Raw genomic sequence first — 22,991 nt, 5'->3', positions numbered from 1 at the left:
CATCTTGGAGCTGGTTTATTAAGAAACATCCACATAGTAAAAACATAAAACAGTACAAAGGAACACGGAGGTTTTAACATTTCTTTTCATCGTGTCTTCGAAGAATGTCCTCGTGTTCTTCTGCCACTTTATTCTTTTTTTTTCTTCTCCGGTCGCTTAAATATTTAGCAGATTCCCAAAATGATTACAAAACTAACACTGCGAGTGCCTCACTTACACCCCCCTGTGGTTGTTTGTGTCGCTGCTCTCTTGTCTTTTCCAAATCTGTTAGAAATTAGGGGAAAAAATAAGTTATCAGCAAAGAAATTTGCGGTTTTACTTTACACCTGCACTGTTGTTGTACATAGTATTTTTTTTTTTTTTTAATACCTAAGGAGGCTCAGCGGAAACCTTTAGAGGACATATTAATATATCGCAGAGATAATTTACGACTGTTTTATCAAACAGTCGTGTCTTGCTAGCTAGTCAAGCTTAAGCTAAATCTTCTGCTAAACCATCTTTTATAAATGTTTTTTCCGCACTGCTCCTGATTGAAATAAACGAATCAGGTGAATCAGGCAGGAAACATAGTATTCTTGCCAAAAGCACGTGATTACTACTACTTTATTAATCAGATGTTTACTATATTTTGTAATAAATTCTACATGGTTTATCCCCAAATCAGAAAAATAAAACAAATTTAAGCCTTTTTTTTTATTTATTTTTAAAAAAATTCTCGTATGTTCAGAGCCTCCACAGCTGTAATTCCAGTTGAGCAACAGCCATTTCTCAATGTTTTAATACAATATTTGTACACAAAGATCCAGTTCATGCTTTTGGAAGCTGCAGATTTTGTTATAAAATTTCTTCTCTTTCTTCTTTGAGTCTATGGTAACGTCACGATTTTTCAAACACACAATTAACAGATAAATGTGTCAGACTGACCTGGATGTAGGCCTCTGACAATGTGATCATCTGGGGGAGAATGTCAATCACCTGCAGGTCTTGCATCTCATACCACTTCCCCGTCCCCTGGTCACACACACACACACACACACACAGCGTTACACACACAGTCATGAAAAATTATTTTGGTAAAGTAGTATTACTGTGAATTTGCAGAAATCCTCCATCAAACTCTTCCTGAATAAAAACATTTTTCCAATGCAACCCTTTAGCAAATAGTCACTAAAGAGAGAGAGGATGTAATTTTAAAAACATGTTTTGCTATTTTATTGTCCTCCTATGATCCTTCACAGCTGCAAAAACAAGAACTTCCAAGCCGAGGTTTATGATGAGAATTTACTCAAGCAGTGGAAAAAAAAAAGAACATCCATCCATCCAGTCATTATCTGCCCCTCAACTAAAGATTAGCATCTTTAGAAAGACGAGGAACAATATACAAAAATATTTTTCCCTTAATTTCGGCCAGTAATGTTAAATGTAAATAGCAACAACTTACATGATGCAGGACATGTATTCTGTAGGACCCCTCAGTTGGTTTTCCATCGTGCACAATGTTTGCAACAAGGTCATAGGAAGTATTCTTCTCTGTAGCTTGAGCTTCCTCTGTGAGGTACTCAGAAAGGTCTACGTTGCTGCGGGAGAAATTCAAATGTCAGCATTAATAGGTTCATATTTGCTCTAAAAAGAAAATATATGTTCGACTTATTGGGGGAAAAAAAAACAAGTACATGTTTTGTCCCGATTTTTTTTTTTACTAACGTACGTGATTGGGAAGTTGACAATTGTTGGGTTTTTTTCCACAAAGAAGTTGTTCTTGGTGAATCTTTTGATGCAAAAGATGAGGTAAGGTGGCAACTTGGTCAGCTGGAACCGTTTGAGGAAATTCTCTTTGTAGGTTTTGTACTCCTGAATGCAAAGTGCAAAGGGTTACATTCTTAGCATTAGTGTTTAATGTAATTAGACATGCTTGCAGCATTAATAGTAAAAAGTAAAGCTTTTCTTTATTATAAATGAGGGCATTACATTGCGTACCTTTTCAGTGTTGCCGTTGAATTTACCGAGGATGTTGAAGAGAGGAACCTGAGGGATAATCAACTGCTCCTTTTCATCTTTGTAGAGAGGAGCTGTCGGGAGGTCAAGGGTCAGGAACAGAAAGGTGGACTCTGACATCTGCTCCTGGTACTCCTCTGTGAGAAGCAGCGCCTCTTTTTCTTCAGGTAGCTGTGAAGTTTTGAAAAATGCAAAGCAAACAATTTAACTCATGTTTACACTGGTAATTAACAAAAATGTAAGTTAGTATAAATTAGAGATGTGCAGATCAGGCTTTTTCCTGCCGATACCAATCACCCATGAGGGCCGATCACCGATACGATCACATTATTTTTTTATTTTTATCATAAACACTACCGGTTACATTATGTGGAAAAAGGAACCATGAATTCACCTTAGTTTAGACAAAAACTTGTTTTTAATAACTTTTTCCAAGAAGAAAACTAAACAAAACAGGCATTCTGCAAATTGTACTGCTATCGGTAATRCYATCTTTAACAGACTGAAAACATATGAAGGCTCTGAAGAGGCTAAATAATGCAAAGAGCCAAAATAAAGCCTCTCAACATTGCCAAAGAAATTCAAGTATAAAACTTAACATTCAAAGGCAAATACAGGTTCCATTACAATAAACAATCCTGAGTTACTGAATGAAAACTTCCTGTTAGCATGGCAGCTAGCTGATTACTGCTAGTACTGAGTGGGTGTTTCTGACTGAGCGGAGTAATTATGCAGAGCAGGGAGGAGATTGATTATTTTTTTAGAGATTATTTGTCTCATGTTAGGACAGCGAAAGTTTTAATACGCATGTAAAATTTACAGTTAGATGCTGCAGCTTTAAGCAGAGGTTCGGTGTGAGAGTCACTACCAGGTGGAGCAGAAGCGGCGCTCCGTCTGTAAAATATTACTACCTGTAGCGCGTAGCAGCAGTTCAACAGCGAGAGCAGAACCAGCGTCTTACATCGCAGCTCGAAGACTTAAATAAATTTGCGGGTTATTTGTTTAGCTTTCTGACCGTCATGCTAATCCGGTGAGTGTTTGTAGCTGTGCGCTGCTTTACCTGCTATCTGATCYTCCATATGTCTTTTTTACTGCAGTGAGCCTYGATGTARCCAAACTCCGTCAAGTATGGCATTGTTTTTATGTCGTATTAGCTTCGTCGTGTTGATGCATTTTGACGTGCTTCAATTTTCCGCCGCAACACGCAAACTTCCCCATTCACTCAGTGCGTTATAGTTCCACATTGCTTAGGATTTGTTGCTGCATGTTTGCGCAGTGTGAAGGAAAGAGGAGACCAGCTGCACAGGCAGGCTGCGAAATGAGATGCAGGTGATCGGCATCGGCAACAAGAGCCAACGATCGCCGATCACCGATCATGCACTTTTTCACAAAAATCGGCCCGATTATGATCGGTGACCGATCGATCGGCACACCTCTAGCATAAATAATCACTTAGTTATTGTTTCCATTTTAAGAAGATGATATTTAAATAACTCAAATACTACTGCAAACATACCAAATCTGGGTGTGGAAGTTTCTTGGAGAAGATTCGCATGGAGCCTTGAAAAACTTTTGTGATGATTGCTGTTAGGACAGAATAGAGAAACAGCTTATAGAACACTCAAAGTACAACGTTTTCTTAAGAAAAACTACAGTAACTTCACCATTAATGCATTTGATTTATTTTTTATTACAACGTACAGCACAGTCAGTTTCCAGCAGGAGTTGTAAAACATCGACATGGTGCCAAAAATCTTCTGAATCGTCTCCTACTCACATGACTTCTTCTTTGTGCCTCCAAGAGCTCCATGCAGGGCATTCAAGAACCACGTCATGAAGTCTACAGCATCACCTGTACGCAATAAAAAACATCAGCAAAACAACCTTATCCCCAAAACCAACAGGTATTAGAAGCTAGGTTGAATACAGATTAAATACCCTGCTTAGTAATTTGAAAGGTTTTCTTGCTGCACAGCACGACAGCCTGCAGCATCTCGTGTGGGGACACGTGCGCCTTAAAGTTTCTCGGATTCCAAAGTTTGCGCATCAGCTCCCCAAACCTCTGGACCAGGAGGAACATGATGTCCCCCGGTGGTCTGCGGATCCCCATGTAGTTTTCCTCCTCCAGGAAGTAGTTTCGCAAAGGTGGAACGTTTGAAAAAGCCTAGAGAGATAAATATAAACTTTTTATATTACTTGATATTATCCCAGCGTTAAAATCTAGAGAGTCGCACATCAATACCTGTAGCACCGCGTTGGCGTAGTCGTTGGCTTTGATGTTGTTGAGCCCCACAATGCCTGGCAGGTAAGTTGTTCCATCGTAGGCTCTGTACAGCTTACCGTGCTTGTCTAATGCTGCAATGTGCTGCTTGGTGAAAGTTGGCTTCAGTACATACTGGTGGAGAGAAGGTGGAAAATTAGTTAAGCAAAATAATAAATGAGGAAAAACAACAAATTGAACAGATACTACAATTAATTTAAAGAGACCCCTAACAGGTCAATTTCTGACAAGCAGAGTCAATAGTCCACAGGAACCTGTCCTGTTCATAAGATGCTGGGAAACACTCTTTTGTTTTTGCCATGCCTCAAAATTTATATCTGGTCATATGGTCAAAAACCAGGGTGGGAGACAATGGAGTCAGGGTTATGATTCTTGCTAATTGTGATGGATGGAAGTGATGGTTCTCATAGAATCAAAATGATATGGTATAACTTCACTCACCGTAATGTCCTCGAGGGACGAGTCAATGATCTCATAGTTATCTGGCAGACAGTAGAACTTGAGGGTATGCAGGTTGAGGAACACGTGATGGCTAAACTGTACACTGTGGGTATATGCATGAGACTTCTGACCTCTGCCTGCAAGAAAAACACAAGTCAGTCCAAATGCTCTGTCCCTGCAGGTAAGGTCCAGTTCATATCGTTTACCTTGAAAGTATTTCCCACACACGAGACAAGCATACACGTTGATGTGTGAAAGGGAGATAGAGCAGAGCTTCTCGAAGTCAAAATCCAGCACACTCCTAAAGGATAAACGGAGAGGAATCGATGTTGGCGAAGGATGGAGCGAACTAGCATGGAGGGCTAGCGGTTGTGCTCATTAAACTCAGTCTTGCCTGTTTATGGTGTCAAGATAAGGACAGTGGCGGCTTCTACGGTCTTCTCCTACACGTCCTCGGCCTCTTTTGGCAGCAACTGAAAAATAGATTCTTCGTCAAAAATGTTTTTTTTTTTTTTTTACAAAGTCACTGAACTTTCTATGCATTTCGCTACAACTCAGCTAGCTAAACATGCTAGCTAACAAAGTTTTTAAGTCTAACTGCATAACTACATATATAAAAAAAGGTGTTTTTAAAACGTTCATCTTCATATTAGACATTCATAATATCTACAATGTCTCCAGCGTCCGACTGAACCAAACAGTACATATAATCCAACTAATATTTTATCTCTAGCTATCCATTTAGCTGATGGCTAACAAACGTTGCGCCAACGTTAGAAGTAAACAAACTAACCCCCGTCTTCGTGATCGTCGTCATCCTCCTCATTATCTCTCTCGCGCTTCAAAGAAATCATCTCATACGTTATTCTGCTGCCTTAATATCACATAAACACAAAGGATGAAGTTAATTGGGACACATGAATGGGTTTAATCCAAGCACCTCGAAACTCGCGGCGGCTATGTGTCGTAGCTCTCAGGAAGAGCTAACAAAAACCTAACCCGGTGTTAAAATATTTTTTATGCTGACGTTTAACTGTGTTGTTGTATCAGAACCAAAACTATTTAGTTATTTATACTACTACTATATTGTTTTGTATTTAATATTAAATGATATAGGTAATTTTACAGGGGGGGGGGGGTATTTTAGTATTAGTTTGCAGTCTATGTGAACTCTGGGAAGGGTATAATTGGACAACAATTTCTGGGTAGCTAGCTTGGTTAGCTTTTGTCAGAGCTTTGATTGAAATTTCTTGTGATAATTACGTTATAAATACTACATTTCATATTAAAACTATTTGACAAAATGGATATTTTAAGAGACGAAGGAGTGCATGAGTTGAAATACAAACCCGGTGGTCGTTTGGACATGAACCATGGCTTCCTTCACCATATCCGCAGGAACCAAATTGCTAGGTAATTTCCTCAAACACTGTTAGCTAATGCTAATTGTTCACGATATGTACTTCCAGGGTAACAATAACCTCCCTTCTGACATTGAAGGTTAAAGATAATAGGAAAGTCCAGTGGTTGAAAACAAAAGGTTTAACATGTAAAACAAACTACAACAAAGGAAGCCTGAGCAGGCCTTGCGGATTCAAGACAAAAGGTGTAAAACTACAGGCGTATAAATTATGTGGATTTGAATGGTTCGTGTGCTTAGAATACTAAATTAGAAAACTTTAAGCAATATGTTTATTCATTTCAGCATTTTTAAAATGTGAAACTGATGTTTTAAAGAGTCATTACACACAGTGGTCTATTCCACAAGTCCTTTTAACGTTGATGACTATTTAACACAGCTAATAAACATAGGATTCACATTTTACGAAAATTTGAATTTTACATAAGACCATAAGCATATTACTAATACAGAAATGCTATGTCATGTCCTAGACTTAGACAATCACGGGGAAGGGTCAGACACCGAAAGAAGCTGACTGCTCACAGAACAATTTACTGAAAACTTTTAATAGAAAGTTCAGTGCAAGGAAAAAGTATCCGCAGGTTTCATTCCACAGAGATAAATGTGTTTGTAGGAGGATTGCTGAAAAAAGAAAATAAAAACATTCAATCGTTTGGGGGGATTCACAGTGTTTGAATTGCAGCCAGTGCTACAAAAGCCAGCTTTCACAGACTTATCTGGGACGTGGGCTACAAATGTCACAGTCCTTGTGCTAGTTCTTTCTGAACTAGAGACGATATCTGAAGCATCTTACCCTGACTAAGGAGATAAATGACTCAACTGTTGCTCAGTGGTCCAGAATCCTTTTTTTTTTTTTTGAGAATTTTGTGTTTTAGTCCCAGTGTTTGGAGGAACAGCGAAGAGGCACCTAATATAGGGATCAGTGATATTTCCATAGTCATTGATGGAAACGTCAGTGACATTTTCAACAGATGAAACATGTCATCTTTGTTGGTCCACTGTTGTTTTTACAAGGTCAGAGCAGTCATCTACCACGGGTTATTACAGTACACAGTTCTTCCTACTCCTGAGGAGGTTTGTAAGGATGCTGATTTAATTTCCCAGCAACACTGTTAAAAATAGCAATACATTACCAGTCCCACTAAAATTAAATAATTGTGTAAAGAAGGATTTACGCAAGGAAGACAAGTTTAATTTACTGAATGAAACACTTACTTGTTTTAATTTTGATCAGTCATGCAGTTAACATTGTCCATGTCTTTGTTGTGTTAAGAGATGACTATGATAAAGAAGTAAAACAGGCTAAAGAGCTTCAGCGGCGGAGGCACACAACAACCCCAAGAAGACCTCGTCGACCCGACATCCAGGTGTACCATCCGAGACAAAGGCGTAAGTAATCTGTGGGGGGGTTTTTCAGGGTTTGATGGTGACTACACCCAGAGAAAGGCTAAAACGGTTTTTTGATTATTTTCCAGGTGGCTCAGAACCAGAAACCGGTGCTGACCCCGAAGAGTGGAACGAGAGTGGGTCAAGCACAGAGACTGAAATCCACAGGACAGAACTCTTCTGGCTCGACTATCAGGAGGACTCTGGAGTCGTCACTTCTTTCTTGGTGCACAAGGTGAACACTTGTTTCTTTTGCCTGAAAGTATGTCGCTTTACTTGTTGCTTTGGATTAAATTTTCTCCTGCTCTCTCTGTCTTTGTTAAGGAGGATAAGCCTGAGAAGGTGGTGGAGCGTGTTTCAGAGAAGAACGTCTTGGACGCCGCAATGAGAGCAGCTCTGGAGGTTCGAATTCGAAAGGAAATAGATAAAAGACGAGACAACCGGTGATGGGGATCCACAAGTAGCAGATTTCAAAAACAAAGCTGTTACAGTCACAGTTTTGTGCTCCTGCTTTTGTGTGGTTTGAGCACAAAGAGGATCCCGCTGTCATTTGCAGTGACACTTGGCAGAGGTGACCTGAAGACAGGCCATGTGTTGGTTAAGAAGGAGAAGGAAAAGCACTTATGACTCCATTAGGTTTACATGATTATCAAATGAACATGTTCTTGGTTTTATTTGTTTACAAGCATCTACTTTTTTTGTTTTGTACCAGTAAGAAAAAAAGAAAGAAAAGATAGTTGTCATGGAGCATCGGTGTACAAGCGACGTCTTGGTTCTGTGCTGTGAAAATGAGAAGTTTGTCTTGTTTAGTGGCGGCCACAGCTTTGTGTTTAGGTGGCAACTCTGTTTTGTAGTTTCCAGTTGTGTTATTTATTATGAGTTGTGAAAATACCATTATTTTTGATACTATGACACATTTTGACAGCTGAATTTTGTTTTTTTTAAATAAAAGATTACATTTGCTTAAAAGCCATATATAGTTTTCCAGTAGAGTCAGGATAATGTCCCCCGTTATTGACTCGCCCGCCCTTAGCTGTGACTCTGCATTCATTTTGTCGAGGTGACATTTTTGCAGGTTTCCTTCTGAGAAACATAAGCTCTGACTAAAGAAATGTTCTGAGTTAAACGACTTACATGAAATCCTCAGCAGGTGGCAGCAACTGTCAGTTTTAATACTATCCTGCTTCTTCTATATTGTCTCAAACTATTTCTATAATTGCTAGTCTAATTTTTGATCTCTAGGTCTTGGTTGAAGAATACATTTCTTTTCACTAGAAATTGTAAATAAAATGTAGAGTAAAGGTGATGGCTTTTAGATTGTTTCAATCTAAAAATCCACCTTTACTCCAACACCTCTGAATAAATCTTTTAACAAATTTTGGAGACTCCTGATTAGTAACTCTTGTGTGTTATGATCTCAGTATGAACCCAGATGTTCTATGAGGGAACATTAGCAAACAAACAGAAAGATGAAGGACAAAGATTTGTCATATTTTATGATTTTTTTAATCCTGGTCCTAAGGAAGGATCTGCATCAACACCAATCGTTCAAACAGAGCAACAACGGAATAATTCAGCAAGGCATGTGAATGGCCCAGTCAAAGTCCAAACCTAAGTTCAATTTAGAGCCTGTGATATTAAAAATTACTTTTCTTCAGTCATTTGAAATGTTTTATAAAGAAAAACGGGCAAACATTTCTGTCTATTCAGCTTAATACATATTGCAAACATTTCAGCGGTGAAAGGTGGATCTACAATGTATTGACAGAGGAGTTAAATCTTATTGCACACTACAGATCTTTACTTGCAACAAAAAAAAAATAAAACATCAAACCATCCATTTATTGTTCTTTGCTAAGCAATATGCACAAATTATGAAACATTCTACTGTGACAATTCAGAGTAATCAAGTTCAGGTCAAAGTTCAAAAAGTTATTAATAGGTTTCCTTGTATTTTACCGTCCACATGGACATTTTAACCAGATCTATGTGTGAACTTTATCCCTAGATGAACAGAAACAGTGGGGTGATAATGTTTTCACTCCGTTTGGACCTTTTACACAGAGTGATTAATGTTTGTTTCCGATTTTGATCTGTGCCAGATCCAACAAGCTGAAACCAGTCAGGTACATCATATAAGACTTGTCTCCAATCAGTTACTCACGTAGTTTCTCTTTAAACACGTGTTGTTAAGCAGAACAGTAAGTCACCTGCCGAAAACGTGTAACCAGCATAACTGTTTTTAAATTAGAAGAGCAAATGTGAAGAGGGGACAGAATCTAATTAAGTGGTCAGTCTCACCAATGAACATCCTCCTTCTGTGTTGCTATGCCTTTTTCTATCACCATGACAATAAGACATATCTGACTGTCTTATTGTCAGATATGTAAATGTCTGGTGACCATAATGACAGTAAGTAAAGCACAACACCATTGAAGACACTTTTTGTTCCCTTTTACTCATTCTCCACTTAGGCAATGTGATGCACAGCATGATGCACAGATCTATGTTCTTTTATTTGTTTGTTGAAACACAAAACTAATAAAACTGTGTTTACAAAAAAAAAAAAGAACAGCAAATGGAAAACAGCTTAAATAAGTGAACGTAGAGAGTTCCACTACACTGGAACACTGGAAAAACACAAAGCTGATTTTACTTTCTGGCAGCGTTGATTCAGACTGTGGAGGAAGATTAACTCATTGTTTCATTAATACCTGAAAATATGCAAACTTCATCCTATTGCCCTGTGGTCTGTCAGGATATGTTATGTAAAGCCTTCCCATAGCAAGAGAAGTGGGGTCTGCGAAGCCATTGGTGCATCAGCCACACTCCCCCGTTGGACCGTTGACGCCCTTCTCCGGTTCACTTTTCATTCCTCCTTCTGCACGTGACTGAACTTAGACTGTGACTGAACTTAGGCTCAGTCACATGTTCTCTGCTCTCACCTAATCATTCGCAGTTTTGCAGCTTCTCACTTGGTTGAAAATAACCCAATCACACATCACCAATTCTCATTGACTGCCAGTTTAACATCGTACAAGAAAGGCGATTCACAACCGACATCAAAGCACTTGTCTTGTTACGCAAAATGGAGCTTCACGAAACAATGTGTCAAAGTGTTTGTTAAAACGTGAAACATGCCCCTCTAGCAAATCACTGTACATTTTGCTCTCTTCCTGGTGTAACCTTTTTGGTGGTTAATTTGTTGCGTTATCTTAATAAAATGAATTTCGATGCAAAGGTAAACGTTTTAAGTAATCGTACTTTATAAGTAAAACTTCTTTGTAGATTTGTTACACATTTAGTGCTTGCTTTGGTCAAATTTGATGATCAAGGCTTCCACTCAATAAAAACCAATTTTCTTTTTCAAATAATTAGGAAATTACTTAAAAGAGGGGATTTTTAGTAAAGAACTGCACTCAATAAATGGTTATGGCTCCTTTTGCTTTAATTATTGCATCAATATGTCACAGTATGAAGATGATCAGCTGCAGTGTTTAAGAAGTCTTGGTTTATTCAACAGCAACATATTTGGGTCATCCTCGACTTGACCTTTACTTCAAAATCTTCAAAGCTGTGATTACACATGTTTTTTGTGCGCCTTTTTTTCAGCCACACTTTTTCCTTCCACTCAACCTTCACTTAGAATTTGGAATAGTAAAGTCCTTGAAAGGATGGTTGCAAACTCAAGAGCAAACCAAGTGCTTCAACAGTGTAAACAATCATTTGAATCAGATCAAATCTGCTATCTTTAGCACCTGACAGATGTGAATGTATGATGTACACTAGGAAATAATAGGGTCAACAGATTTTGCTCCCTTTCAAATGACCACATCTCAATTTTAAAACTGCTGCTTTAACAAACTAGCCAAAACTTGAAGTCATGTGATTTTTTTTTCTCTCTGTGCCAAACATTAGAGGAGTAAACTACGAGTTTGCTTTTAGTTTCCTGCCCCAAAAAATACAATAGAGTAGCAGCAAGCTCCGGTGGTATTGCATCAGCTGTCACCTAATCTGTGTAATAAATCCCACTGACCTCAGCTTAACAGGCAACCTTCTGCCCTCCACATTCAATCTGCTGCATTGCGTGTGGGGAATAGCACACATATCAGGAGATGTTATCTCTCGAGTCCGCAGTAGTTTTTAACCTCAGTGTCATTTTATCTGGCTTTCACAACGGGTTGTTTGGTCTTGGCGTGTGAGGATACTGCAAGTGGTGCCCACTTTGTTGTGGGAAAGTTCTCAGTGTTTTCTCTTGAGGTTACAGAGCAGATCATAGTATGTTCCCTTCTCCTTAATAAATTAGAATATTACTCAAAAATCAATTTATTTCAAGAACTTTATCACTAATGGAGACACGTAACATAGATGAATTACACACAGATAGCTGTCTGAAAGCCTTCATGTGTATTAAAGATCAACCGGAGTGAGAGTAAAAGAGCCGGATCTTTATCAGTGCTCCCCTTGTTAAGGCTTTACCACAAAGCTCATGATAAACTATCACACCCAGAGTGTTTCAGCTGGGAGCGTGTATCAGTGGAGCTCTTGTAGTGGTGAGGAATGTTGTCCATTTTGGTTCTGTAAGGGCGACACGCCAGCCAAGCCATCAGTATCAGTTAAATATAGACATCAGACTGAGCCGGTGGGAATGAAAATGCACCCCTGCTGTAACTGTCCTTCATGGTGCAACAGGAGCACGTCTACCAAACCGCTTCGTGTACCGTACATGTGGCAGTGTGGCGTACTTTGCTGGAGTTTTTGTATCCGTTAAAGTTTTGTCATGTTAAAACCACAAACTTTAACGCCTGGCTTTTATTTGCAGTACAAAGTACTAAATGTCTTTTCAAAATATTTTACAATCGTGGAAAATTGTCCATGCATTTTTATTCACCTCCCTTTTACTGTGATAAGCACGTGCAAAAATGCCTCTGCATGTCCAAAGCTTGTAAAGACAAAATACTTGCAGTCCTAACAATTCTTTATGTACTTTATTATGTGATTTTTTTTTGTTGATCTATCACATAAAATACCCCAAAATATACATAAAAGTTTGTGGTTGAAACAAAACTTTTATGTTGTAACTCTTGACAACCTCCAAGAGTTACCTAATCGTTTCCTCTACAAGTCAATGCCAAGAACTGACTTGAAGAAGTTCTGCAAGTGTTTAAAATATCAATTCAAAACAAGTATTTTCTCTACTGGTTGTGTGGAGAAACTTCATTTTAAGATATTTTCCCAAAGCTCACTTTTCCCCTGACGTGTTTGCCACAACGGTTATCTTTGTTCGTGCCCTGGGCGATCAGTGGTTACTGGGACCAGCTCAAACTTGTTTCAGAGCACAGTTGTCAATAACAGAGACTCTTCTACTCACTTCATTTAAACATGTCATGACAGATTTTCATGCCAGTTGTCTTGATAACAACTTTTACTGTTACATAGGTACTCATTTCCTGAGAAAGTCAGGACAAAAATATAACTCCAGTGAAGCAATCCACCAGAAATGACAAAAATTGACTAAATAGAAAACACAGGTTTAGAAGAAATTCTTTAAAAAATAAATAAATAAAAGTACTGCACTGTTGTGTTAATATTATGTAGCTCCAGTTTGCGCTGCGGTTTTTTTCTTTAAATTGCCCAACTCAGTTGAACAGTTACATTATTTTGCTGCTTGAATTTCCCCGCTGGGACAGCAAATGATATGTCTGCCCTTTTAATACATTTGGAAAACCTGCTACTGACCACTGCTAGCTTATCTTGTTTTATGAGTTTGGATCTTGGCTGGTGTTTAAATTTTAAGAAAAATTTACAGTTTGCAATGGAGCCAAAGTTAAACTCATGAGTTTTTCTTAGTGATGTACTGAATTATAGATCAGACACTTGTGCCAAACATTTTCTAAGAACAGTTGAGTTTTTGAGAAGATAATTTTCAATGGTATTCAGGCTGTATTGATCTCAAATATATTGATCTGCACCGATAATGTGATCTTATGATCACTGGAAAAATCTTTACTCATCATCAATGAGCATGTCAGATGTTCGTCAAATCTGCAAGTTTTGACAACCACATCATGCAGATAAATATAGTGTAGTGATCCTCTTCATGTCTACAAACGCATAGGTTAAAGCATTATTGTTTTATTTGTACAGTCAACTTCCTGTACAGTTGCTTCCATGGAAAATGTTTTGGATCAATTTTATTCAGTTCATAAAATTTTTTTTGTATTCAAAGGTAACCAACTTTTAAGTAGCTGTGAAAATAACTGAATGTGGTAAATGTTTATACATGTTTTTTGTACGAAATGTAGGTGTATGACTTAATTGCAGGTACAGAATGTAATCAAATGGTTAACAGGTAAAGTGCAATGGACTCAGCAGGATACCTTTCAGCATTTAATCACTCATGCCACTGATGTGTCAATACATCTTGAGCTAAAAGGTTTATTTGCATCTAGCGTTGAGATGCTCAGCAGCAACATCTTAAAGCAAGTTATTCATATCCCTGGCAGTTTTAATTAAAATAACTCAACCAAAAGGTCAGCTTCTTATATTAAATGAGAAAAGCATAACTTAAAAAGTATAAAGCGCTTTATTTCAAGTTACAATATTTTATAAAATTCTTGATGAAAACTCTGTAAAATGACAGAAATCCAAACCGTCTTTTTTTTTTTTTTTTGCAGGTTTCCACTGGTATTTTTGCTCTTATCTTTATTGATAAACTCCAACTCCAGAGGATGGAGGAGCTCTTTACCATAGCCCTAATGCTTTACTCCATCCATGGGTCCCATTCAAATCAGGACACCGACTTGAATAGGCGTCACTCCTACTGGTGAAGTTACTCTAAATTGTTAACTTCACTTACAGTAATTAAAGAAAAACCAGTTCATCAGATGTAAACATCACTGATGTTTACACTGATGTAACAGGGGTGTGGATAATTAGGGTGGGGTTACAGTACATTTTGATGTCTGAAATTTTCTGGAGACTAATTAGGGATGGTCTCATTTCATTTAGCTGAAGACTGATCCTGAGATTGGTTTATGGTTTAATGCAACAGCAATTACTTGATGTTACATCATCAACTGCTACAAATTGCTTTAGTGGCTCATGTATCCTGTCACACAGCCATTTAAAACATCTCATCCTTTTAAAATAACTTTCAGATAGTCCTTACTTCATGTGGGGAAATAAGCTATATTATAATGCCATGAGGACCATGAACATAATGCAATCATTTATTGCTGAAACAATTTTTTGTTTCCTGTATAACTTTTGTACTCAATTCATCTCATTTTATTGTAATAAACACTTGCTTGCAACAAGCTTAAACCCAGTTCTTATGCATTTCAAAACTGAAACCAGTATTTAATCAGAAATGTTTAAAAAAAATGTCCACACTTCTCTTAAAACACAAAATAACAGACACGAGTTTTTAAGATGGATAGCTTTTTTTATTACAGAGCATCAGGGAACTACCCAATTTGGACATGGAGCACATTACAGTACGAGCTACTTGTTTCTCTGGAAGTTGGATGCATGTTGGTGTGAAGGGAAAAAGCAAATTAGAGTGGGTGGAGGAAAAAGAAAAAGAAAGGCACTCTTACACTTACTGTATCCATTGGGATGACCACCAAGTGGCAAAAGGGAACAAAACCAAAACCTTTAGTCTATCCAGATCATGTGATGGCCATGTAAACAAGGCTGATTTCTCTGTACCACACCAGCCAAATGAGGCCACCACATTAATGAGGATAGGCAAGAGCCAAAGAATCGCACCTGGTAGTTTAACGGGATTTCTAAACTAACCCACCTAAAAAAATAAGTTCTGTAATCCAGAAATAAAAATAAGCTGTAAGTCATTTACAGTTGCCAGTGACGCATCGAGGCAGACCAAAGCTTTTCTGTACAACACTCTGGGACCTCAAGCCAAACACTGAAATGATCAAGTCAAAAATAATTCACAAGTCAGTAATTCCAAGTCTGTTTAAAGCTGCCTTCTGAAACATCAGCTTCTCTGTATCCACGCTGAGTTTCAGAGAACAAATAAATAGTGTTGAGGTTTGTATTTCCTGGTCAATAAGACTGCAGCAAAAACCACGCCCCGTTGAGCTAAAGATGGGAAACAGGTTTCTCTGTAGCTACACCTGCCATCAATAAACTCAAGGAGTACAAGAATATTTAGCCACTTTGAAACCATGAAAAAAACAAGGGATCCATTAAAAAAAAACTGTTAAAATTGAATTTCAATGCATAAACAAGTTACTTTTTCCCAATACCTATCAAGTATATCCGATACCCTCTGCAGACCAAAGCAGTGACATAGCAGCTTCTGACTTTTCTGTATTACGTCAGAAAACAGCAAAGGTCTGTGGGGGAATTTGAGGCCTTATGCTCTTTTGAGCCTGTATGATTAGGAGTTGGCTTTCCCCATAGCCTGCAATGCATAGCATTTTAGTGACAACAGTAACAACCCTTTCATTTTAATTGTGCTATTCCAGGATCCTCCACAAAGATGAGTGAATATAGTTAAACAAACACCAGATCAGGCATAAGTGTCAAAAACTGAAGAGGAGGAATGTTAAAGAAGCTGAACTGAAAGGGGATCGTGTCAGGTGAAGGCTCTCCATCAGTTAAATTAGGCATCAAAGCAAGTTTAGATGTCATGCAGGCTCCTTACATTCAGTAGCACCAGAAACTTAAGGGTAGCGCATATTGCCAGATATGCTACCACAGTGACATCACACTGAAGACTCACGGTACTGACGAGAATGGAATGCCAAAGGAGAACGAATGAATGCAGCTACTCAGCAACTATCACAACGAGAAAGCGAAGGAACATCAAGACAGGAGAACACAAAGAACTACGACGCATGAGTTCATGGAACCCATCCTATCCTTTAAAACACCAAGTTTCTGAGGCGTGTCTCCTAGAACCCTGCACATCTGTGCAGCCATCAGAAAACAGTAACAAGACAATCAAGTGAAGCAGGGAGTCATGTGTCATTTGTGTGAGAGTGAGGGGAGGAGAGAGGAAAGAAAGAAGTGCATTTCACCCCTGGAACCTTGGAGGCTTCTCTGTAGTATACACCAACAAGCCTGGGGGGAAAAGCTTAACAGGTTTAGTATTTGAGCTTTTTGGGCACCTCCCATGGGAAGGAGTCTCGGCCAAAGTGGCCATAGGCTGCAGTCTTCTGATAAATGGGTTTCTTCAGATCCAGCTCCCTGGAATACATAATCAAAATATTTAGCACCAATCGCATACTCAAACTGAAACACACCGATTCTCACACATGAAGGTAAAGATGCCAGTGTCGAGCCTTATGACCCATGATGAAGAAACTGGCCGATACTTGAATGGAAAAATGGATCTTCAAACACTTACCCCTCAGATAGAAGCTCCAGCTTGCAGATAAAACCCACACTTGTCCATTTTACAAAAATAAAAGATTTCTATCTATATGTGCAATATCAAAGATTATACAGAAAAACAATGAAATTTAGTCACAACATTGTCCCTTGATTACAAGACGGACTAAATGTTTGTTTGAAAATACTTCTACTCAAATTTAATACTTGTGATGAAACAAAACATGTACCACATGTCAAGCCAGCATATTGTTAGAGACTACAACTGATGCAGCATGAAAACTGGACTATACCAGAGCAGATAGCCTGACTAGCAAACTTATCTTTGTTCGTTATACTTTTATAATTCTATAAAGTGCAGAAAAAGTAATCTTCTGTGGGACTGAATACTCAAAGAATCAAATATTTTACTATCTCAACTGCTGTAGACATACTTGTCAATTTTCTAATAAAAAAAAATGCAATTAGCAATTAGATTATGCTAATTATTCTCAGTGTGTAAAAATTACCCCTAAACTGTCTTAAATCAAAATTTTAATACTGGCCCATTCCTATACTTTGTTTTCCCTAGCAGGCCCAGGAACAGCTGTTTGATGAAGCCTCAGAGGTTGATATTACCTGACAATGACTCCGGGACGAAGGTCAAAGTTCTTCCTCACAATATCAAGCAGTTCTCTCTCACTCTTCTGGGAGGTCCCGTAGTGGAAGATAGAAATGGAGAGTGGATGGGCAACTCCAATGGCATAGGATACCTAATATAGCACACATATGTTATAACAAGCATATAAAAAAACACGCAAAACACCAGGCGGAAACCTCTGGGAACCCCTCACTCTAAAGAGAGAAGCAGCAAACTTTGGCAACACATCTTACCTGCACCAGCACTCTTCGGCACAGTTCAGCCTTTACCAGGGACTTGGCCACCCAGCGTGCAGCGTAGGCAGCAGAGCGGTCCACCTTTGTGTAATCCTTCCCAGAGAACGCGCCACCACCATGGGCTCCCCAGCCGCCATAGGTGTCTACAATGATTTTGCGTCCAGTCAGGCCGGCATCCCCCTGTAGAGAAGAGCAGTTGTGTCTCAGTTAGTAACTTCCAGGATGTCTAGTTAAATTCAAGTCACATGATGCGATGTGTACCTGGGGCCCTCCAATGACGAATCGCCCACTGGGCTGCAGATGGTAAATGGTGTCATCATCCAGATAGACAGAAGGAACAACACCCTTAATAACCTTCTCCTTCAGTGCATCTCTCATCTCCTCCAGGCAAATTTCTTCATCGTGCTGGACAGAGATAACAATGGTGTGCACTCGCACAGGGAGCATGGCGCCACGGTCTTGACGGTACTGCACAGTAACCTGCAAGAAGGCAAATTAATTATATAAAGCTTCCAAAATCAATTTCCATGACAAGCATCAGCCAGAAGATGGAACAACTTTTAACACCCCTTACCAAATATTTCACATTTTTAGATGAGCATACTCAAAAGGCTCATGTTATGAGAACTCTACCTGCGTCTTTGAGTCTGGCCGGAGCCATGGGAGTGTGCCGTTGCGTCGCAGTTCAGCCATTTTAGCATTCAGCTTGTGGGCAAGGATAATTGTAAGAGGCATGCACTCATCAGTCTCATCGGTTGCATATCCGAACATCAAACCCTACACAAATAAAACAACTGTGAGCTTTAAGCATTTAATACTTGAGAAAAAACTAAATCTTGCACAGACTTCTTACCTGGTCCCCTGCCCCAACGTCCTCTTGACTCCGATCAATGTGAACACCTTGAGCAATGTCAGGAGACTGCTGCTCCAGAGCCACAAGAACATTGCAGGTCTTGTAGTCAAAGCCTGTATAGAAAACAGTTGCAGATGAAGCCCCCACGTATAAACAGAAAGCTTTAAGGAGAAAAAACAAAATAAATGCTGCACCTTTGGATGAGTCATCATATCCAATTTGACGGATGGTTTCACGCACAACTTTCTGATAATCCACTACAGCATGCGATGTCACTTCCCCTGCCAACAGAATCATCCCGGTCTTGGCAACAGTTTCTGCATTAGGAGGACAAATCCAAAAGAATAAGAAATACACCTTTGAGTCTTTAAAGCCATTAATTATTGCATCGATTTGCTCTATTTAGCACAAAGGAGCTTTAGTCTTAAGCAAATCTTAGATACATCAGTCATGATAATGAGAGAAATAAAGCATGTCTTACCACATGCAATTTTGGCATCTGGGTCCTGCTTGAGATGGGCATCCAGGATTGCATCACTGATCTGATCACAGATTTTATCTGGGGAAAAAAGGTCACAAAAAGATATACATCTGCATCAGATGACTGAAGAGAGACAATTTGTAATAATGCTGTCTGGTCACGGTTGAGGCAAGGGGAGAAAAGGGACACGGTGTGTGTTACAGTCGCCATTTCAGCAGCTGTACATGAGGTGGAAGAGACAGCGCGGGCAACTAAACCGAGACCGGAAACAACCCTTGATATAAACCTACTTATGGCACAAAGCTAAACACTGCTTACTGAAATCAAATTATACGTCCAGAACCTTTGTCTGTCCAGTCATGTCCACAATGTGGAAAACATCTTTAAAGGACTCAGCATTTTATGAGCTAGCTAGCATTAGCTTGTAGCAGCGCGTGCTCTGAGCACTGGCCCGCGACAGCCGCGAGGCTGGAAAGAATTGCCTTAAATATTTACAGCTTTTTATGCAAGACAGACACTCAAAATTGCAAGTACCGTGTAAAAACGGAGGCAGAAAAGATACAACCTTAAAACAATGCTGTAAAACTGCCTGGTATGTGAAGCAGAAAAGGCCGGCGTGTCGAGCCTTACCGGGGTGTCCTTCTCCCACCGACTCTGAGGTGAACAAGAAGCAGTCCTCTTCGATCAGGGAGTTGTGGAAACCATTAATTTCTCCGTTCATCATGGCTGCGGCTGCTTTTACAAAGTAATATAAATGTTACGCTGACTAGGTATCACGTTTCAATAAAATTAACTCTTTTTTTCTGTTTTTTCAGAGCACGGAATTACTGCGCCTCTGTATTTGATCCTTAAACCTGAGCCTCATGGCGCAGAGCTCCATTATTTATACTGTGAAGGCTGACGTCCTGACGTCAGAGGAGGCGGTCCGTGTCGCTGAACCTATCAGGAGGCAGCACACAACTGCGAGCAGGAATGCGGTGCTTGGTCAGAAATTGACAAAAAATCACATGCCTTACGCAACTTTACGTTTGAAACAAGAGTCAAGTTTGCTCCCAGTGTACGCACGTTTGTATGCGAGCATTTATATCAATATACTGGCTTTTTGAAATGTGAAATCATACAGAATAAGCGGAGGTCCGTTTAAATGTCATTTTATCTCAGTTTGTCTGAAATTCTGCTCATAAATAAAATAAGATATTTTGTGATGTTTTTATCAGCAAAATTCCACGTGACTTTGCATGTATAAATACTTTGTCTGCTTCTCCACACACACACACACACGCRCRCACGCRCGCRCACACACACACACACACACACACACACACACACACACACACACACACACACACACACACACACACACACACACAATGTTTCAATTTTACTTTTATAATGCTTCAAAATGAATCTCACGTGGTTCAGTGCTTGGTCAAGTGTTACCCAACAGTTAAAAGTTAACAACTGTTAACCAAGCCTTGAATAGATACAGTACCTAGACAAAAAGAATCATGATTGTGATTTGGTCTTTTTCAAACTGGTATATTGCCCCCTATTGTCTATTGTAAGCAATGAAAATGAATTAATCTGCTTATTCTTCACATGCTGTGTAGTGTATAACGTTGGGTATCGAGATATAATCTCTACCTCTCGTTTTCTCTCTCAGTGCTCTGATATACTTTATAAACTGGGAGTCACCCTAATTACTGGTATGCCAAGTCATTCTGGATAAAAGTCATTCTTGTCATATGGAAACAACAAAAACATTTAAATAAGACTCCACTTTGAGTAACAATTTATATTGTAAATAAGGCTCTTTAGTTGATGGCATAATACTTGGAAATCTGAACTTACCACAAAAATATGGGTCGCAGAGTATTTTTAAGGACTTTGTCAAAACTCTAGTCTAATTGTTTGCAATGATGTTACTAAATGAATTGAGAGAAAAATTAGGCGTACAAAAAAGTGGAGAAGTAAACATTTAGAAATCTTGCTTTTTTAAATCCATAAATTCTTAAATTGATTAAAAATGTGACACTGATAGTATGGCTTTCCTTCAAGAATTTTGAATGTTGCAGTTTTAAATGGCCACAAATTTATTGTGCACTGTCATGAGGTAAATTTGCCAAATCATGAGTTGACTTTTTCATGACTTCAATTTTTCCAGAATTTACAAAGAATTTAAACATCAACTGCTTAAAAACAATATCTTACTTTGAGTAAAAAGTATAATTGAACTTTTACACATTAATTTGCATTTAAATCAAGAAGTATATAAACAAATAATTTTGCAAATTTAATTGTAGCAAGTATTGTGGCATTTAGGGGTGTTTTATCACTGGAACAAACTTATGACACAGGTAAAACGTCATTTTCCTAAAGTCATTTACACTCTGATAAGACACTCACAGAAAATTCTGGTTTTGGTGAGAGAACCAGATAAACCTGGCCAGTGATCACGTCTGACTTGGTTTCAGAGTGAAAACTGGCCTTCAGGTGAACAATATACGCAGAGAAAACTGTATCTGAAAAATAATTTAATGCTTAAAAAGCTCAGATGTACATCTACTGCTTTAGGCCTTCCTGTGTAATATGATTAAATGTGATGTTTGTGAACATGCTGCTCCACAGTAACCCAGAGATGGACTTAGTTAATCAATTTAATCTGCTACTTTGGCTAAAACCCCAAAACAAAATTTGATTTGGAGAATATCAGCCTTTTATGTACGGAACATTTTTGCTTTTATCAAATAAAACAATGACATGTTTTTTTTATTTTTCCCCATTGATGAGTTAAGATTAAAATGTATAATTCAGATCATAGTCAGTGATAATAAACACCGTCTATGTTCTGAAAACTAAAGGAGATAAAACTGAATCTGTTTTGTTGAGGAAAAGGTTGTTAACGTGACATCCTTGCTTTTACTGCCAGCCTTTATCATTTGACTCAGTTCAGCCTCTGACTATTACTGCGTTTTATGGTTTTTATTTGTGTCACCAGACCATGCAGGTCAATCGCTGAGCAGTGTTGCATCAGAAAGGAAGAGTCAGCATGAATAGGCACTGCGGACACTTGTTACAAAGGGTGGAAAAGCATGATGCAAGATGTCCTGGATGTTGCCCTCAGCAGGATCTCTAATTGTGTTTACTCTTGCATATTTACTTGGATGGTTAAAATAGCAGGTCAGTAGCAGAATGACCTGTCAGAGGGAAATAGTAGATCAATAACAGAGCTAATGCCTCCTCTAATTTTAGCAAAAATTCTGAGAAGTATGGTTCTTTTACCTCTTGATAGAAATATGTCGCTTTACTGACTTTTACTCACAAACGGAGACTTCACATACCTGTTTCTAACCCAAATCCTTTCAAAGCAACCTGGAAACTACGAAGAGTTAAACGACATCTGTGTATGACTCAGCGTATAACTTTTTATTTTGACCCTCATGTTTAGTTCGTAAAAATTCATAGAAATATTATCGATAATAAAAACTGAAATACCATTAACTCACAAATGCAAAAACTGACCTTTTCACTTTTTGTCTTAGTACCACAAACATTGATACATTTTAGTAGAGTTTTTTTATGATACACCAACTCAAAGTATCCCATAACCACAAAGTGATAAAAAAAAAATGACGCATGGTTTTCCAATTCAGTTTGGAAACAAAAATTTGAAACAGTAGCATTATGTGTAATGGAATGACTTTGATACTTCAGGAAAACTGAAGGATTTTTCCATCCTTTAGAGCAAGCCAAACTCAGTCAGATTTGACATATTGTCTGTATTCATTAATATTATTCAAGGTCTTACAGGAAGAGGAATCTCCTTCAGGTTTTCTTTTACGCTTGCCTGGTTTCAACGATAACATATAAAACTGTAAAAAAAAAAAAAAAA

The 22,991-nt window shown here is 38.5% G+C and overlaps 3 protein-coding genes across 3 annotated transcripts; 1 reads left to right on the top strand and 2 right to left on the bottom strand.

Moving 5' to 3' along the window:
- Positions 1–6,173, bottom strand: usp39 (ubiquitin specific peptidase 39). The gene is made up of 14 exons (XM_008418597.2): positions 6,067–6,173; positions 5,511–5,591; positions 5,112–5,190; positions 4,924–5,018; positions 4,718–4,854; positions 4,238–4,390; positions 3,934–4,159; positions 3,773–3,847; positions 3,512–3,579; positions 1,978–2,166; positions 1,709–1,851; positions 1,442–1,577; positions 925–1,011; positions 1–264 (listed from the first exon to the last, which is right to left on the bottom strand). The coding sequence occupies exons 1-14, from the start codon at positions 6,083–6,085 to the stop codon at positions 214–216; spliced, it is 1,539 nt and encodes a 512-aa protein (XP_008416819.1). The 5' UTR covers positions 6,086–6,173; the 3' UTR covers positions 1–213.
- On the top strand, positions 5,889–15,740 carry lg9h2orf68 (linkage group 9 C2orf68 homolog). Its single transcript, XM_008418598.2, has 4 exons — positions 5,889–6,130; positions 7,414–7,529; positions 7,616–7,761; positions 7,851–15,740. The coding sequence occupies exons 1-4, from the start codon at positions 6,021–6,023 to the stop codon at positions 7,971–7,973; spliced, it is 495 nt and encodes a 164-aa protein (XP_008416820.1). The 5' UTR covers positions 5,889–6,020; the 3' UTR covers positions 7,974–15,740.
- mat2ab (methionine adenosyltransferase 2Ab) lies at positions 15,129–19,966 on the bottom strand. The gene is made up of 9 exons (XM_008418596.2): positions 19,730–19,966; positions 19,100–19,177; positions 18,813–18,935; positions 18,619–18,731; positions 18,399–18,542; positions 18,027–18,245; positions 17,763–17,945; positions 17,508–17,641; positions 15,129–16,745 (listed from the first exon to the last, which is right to left on the bottom strand). The coding sequence occupies exons 1-9, from the start codon at positions 19,821–19,823 to the stop codon at positions 16,643–16,645; spliced, it is 1,191 nt and encodes a 396-aa protein (XP_008416818.1). The 5' UTR covers positions 19,824–19,966; the 3' UTR covers positions 15,129–16,642.
- Between the last annotated feature and the right edge of the window lie 3,025 nt (positions 19,967–22,991).

The sequence above is a fragment of the Poecilia reticulata genome, linkage group LG9 (genome assembly GCF_000633615.1).
Source record: "Poecilia reticulata strain Guanapo linkage group LG9, Guppy_female_1.0+MT, whole genome shotgun sequence".
In the NCBI taxonomy this organism is placed as follows: Eukaryota; Metazoa; Chordata; class Actinopteri; order Cyprinodontiformes; family Poeciliidae; genus Poecilia; species Poecilia reticulata.
The sequence above is the reverse complement of the archived record's forward strand: the minus strand, read 5'-3'. Positions and strand labels throughout refer to the sequence as shown.

Bases quoted from the DNA above. Each gene is read 5' to 3' on its own strand.
- lg9h2orf68 (XM_008418598.2), top strand. From the start codon at position 6,021: ATGGATATTTTAAGAGACGAAGGAGTGCATGAGTTGAAATACAAACCC. The intron at 6,131-7,413 runs GTAATTTCCTCA...TGTTGTGTTAAG, and splicing joins CGCAGGAACCAAATTGCTAG to AGATGACTATGATAAAGAAG. The intron at 7,762-7,850 runs GTGAACACTTGT...GTCTTTGTTAAG, and splicing joins CTTCTTTCTTGGTGCACAAG to GAGGATAAGCCTGAGAAGGT.
- usp39 (XM_008418597.2), bottom strand. The intron at 3,580-3,772 runs GTGAGTAGGAGA...CTGTCCTAACAG, and splicing joins AGGCACAAAGAAGAAGTCAT to CAATCATCACAAAAGTTTTT. The intron at 2,167-3,511 runs GTATGTTTGCAG...AAAACTTCACAG, and splicing joins AACTTCCACACCCAGATTTG to CTACCTGAAGAAAAAGAGGC.
- mat2ab (XM_008418596.2), bottom strand. From the start codon at position 19,823: ATGATGAACGGAGAAATTAATGGTTTCCACAACTCCCTGATCGAAGAG. The intron at 18,936-19,099 runs GTAAGACATGCT...CTCCTAATGCAG, and splicing joins AGATGCCAAAATTGCATGTG to AAACTGTTGCCAAGACCGGG. The intron at 17,642-17,762 runs GTAAGATGTGTT...GTGCTATATTAG, and splicing joins GCCGAAGAGTGCTGGTGCAG to GTATCCTATGCCATTGGAGT.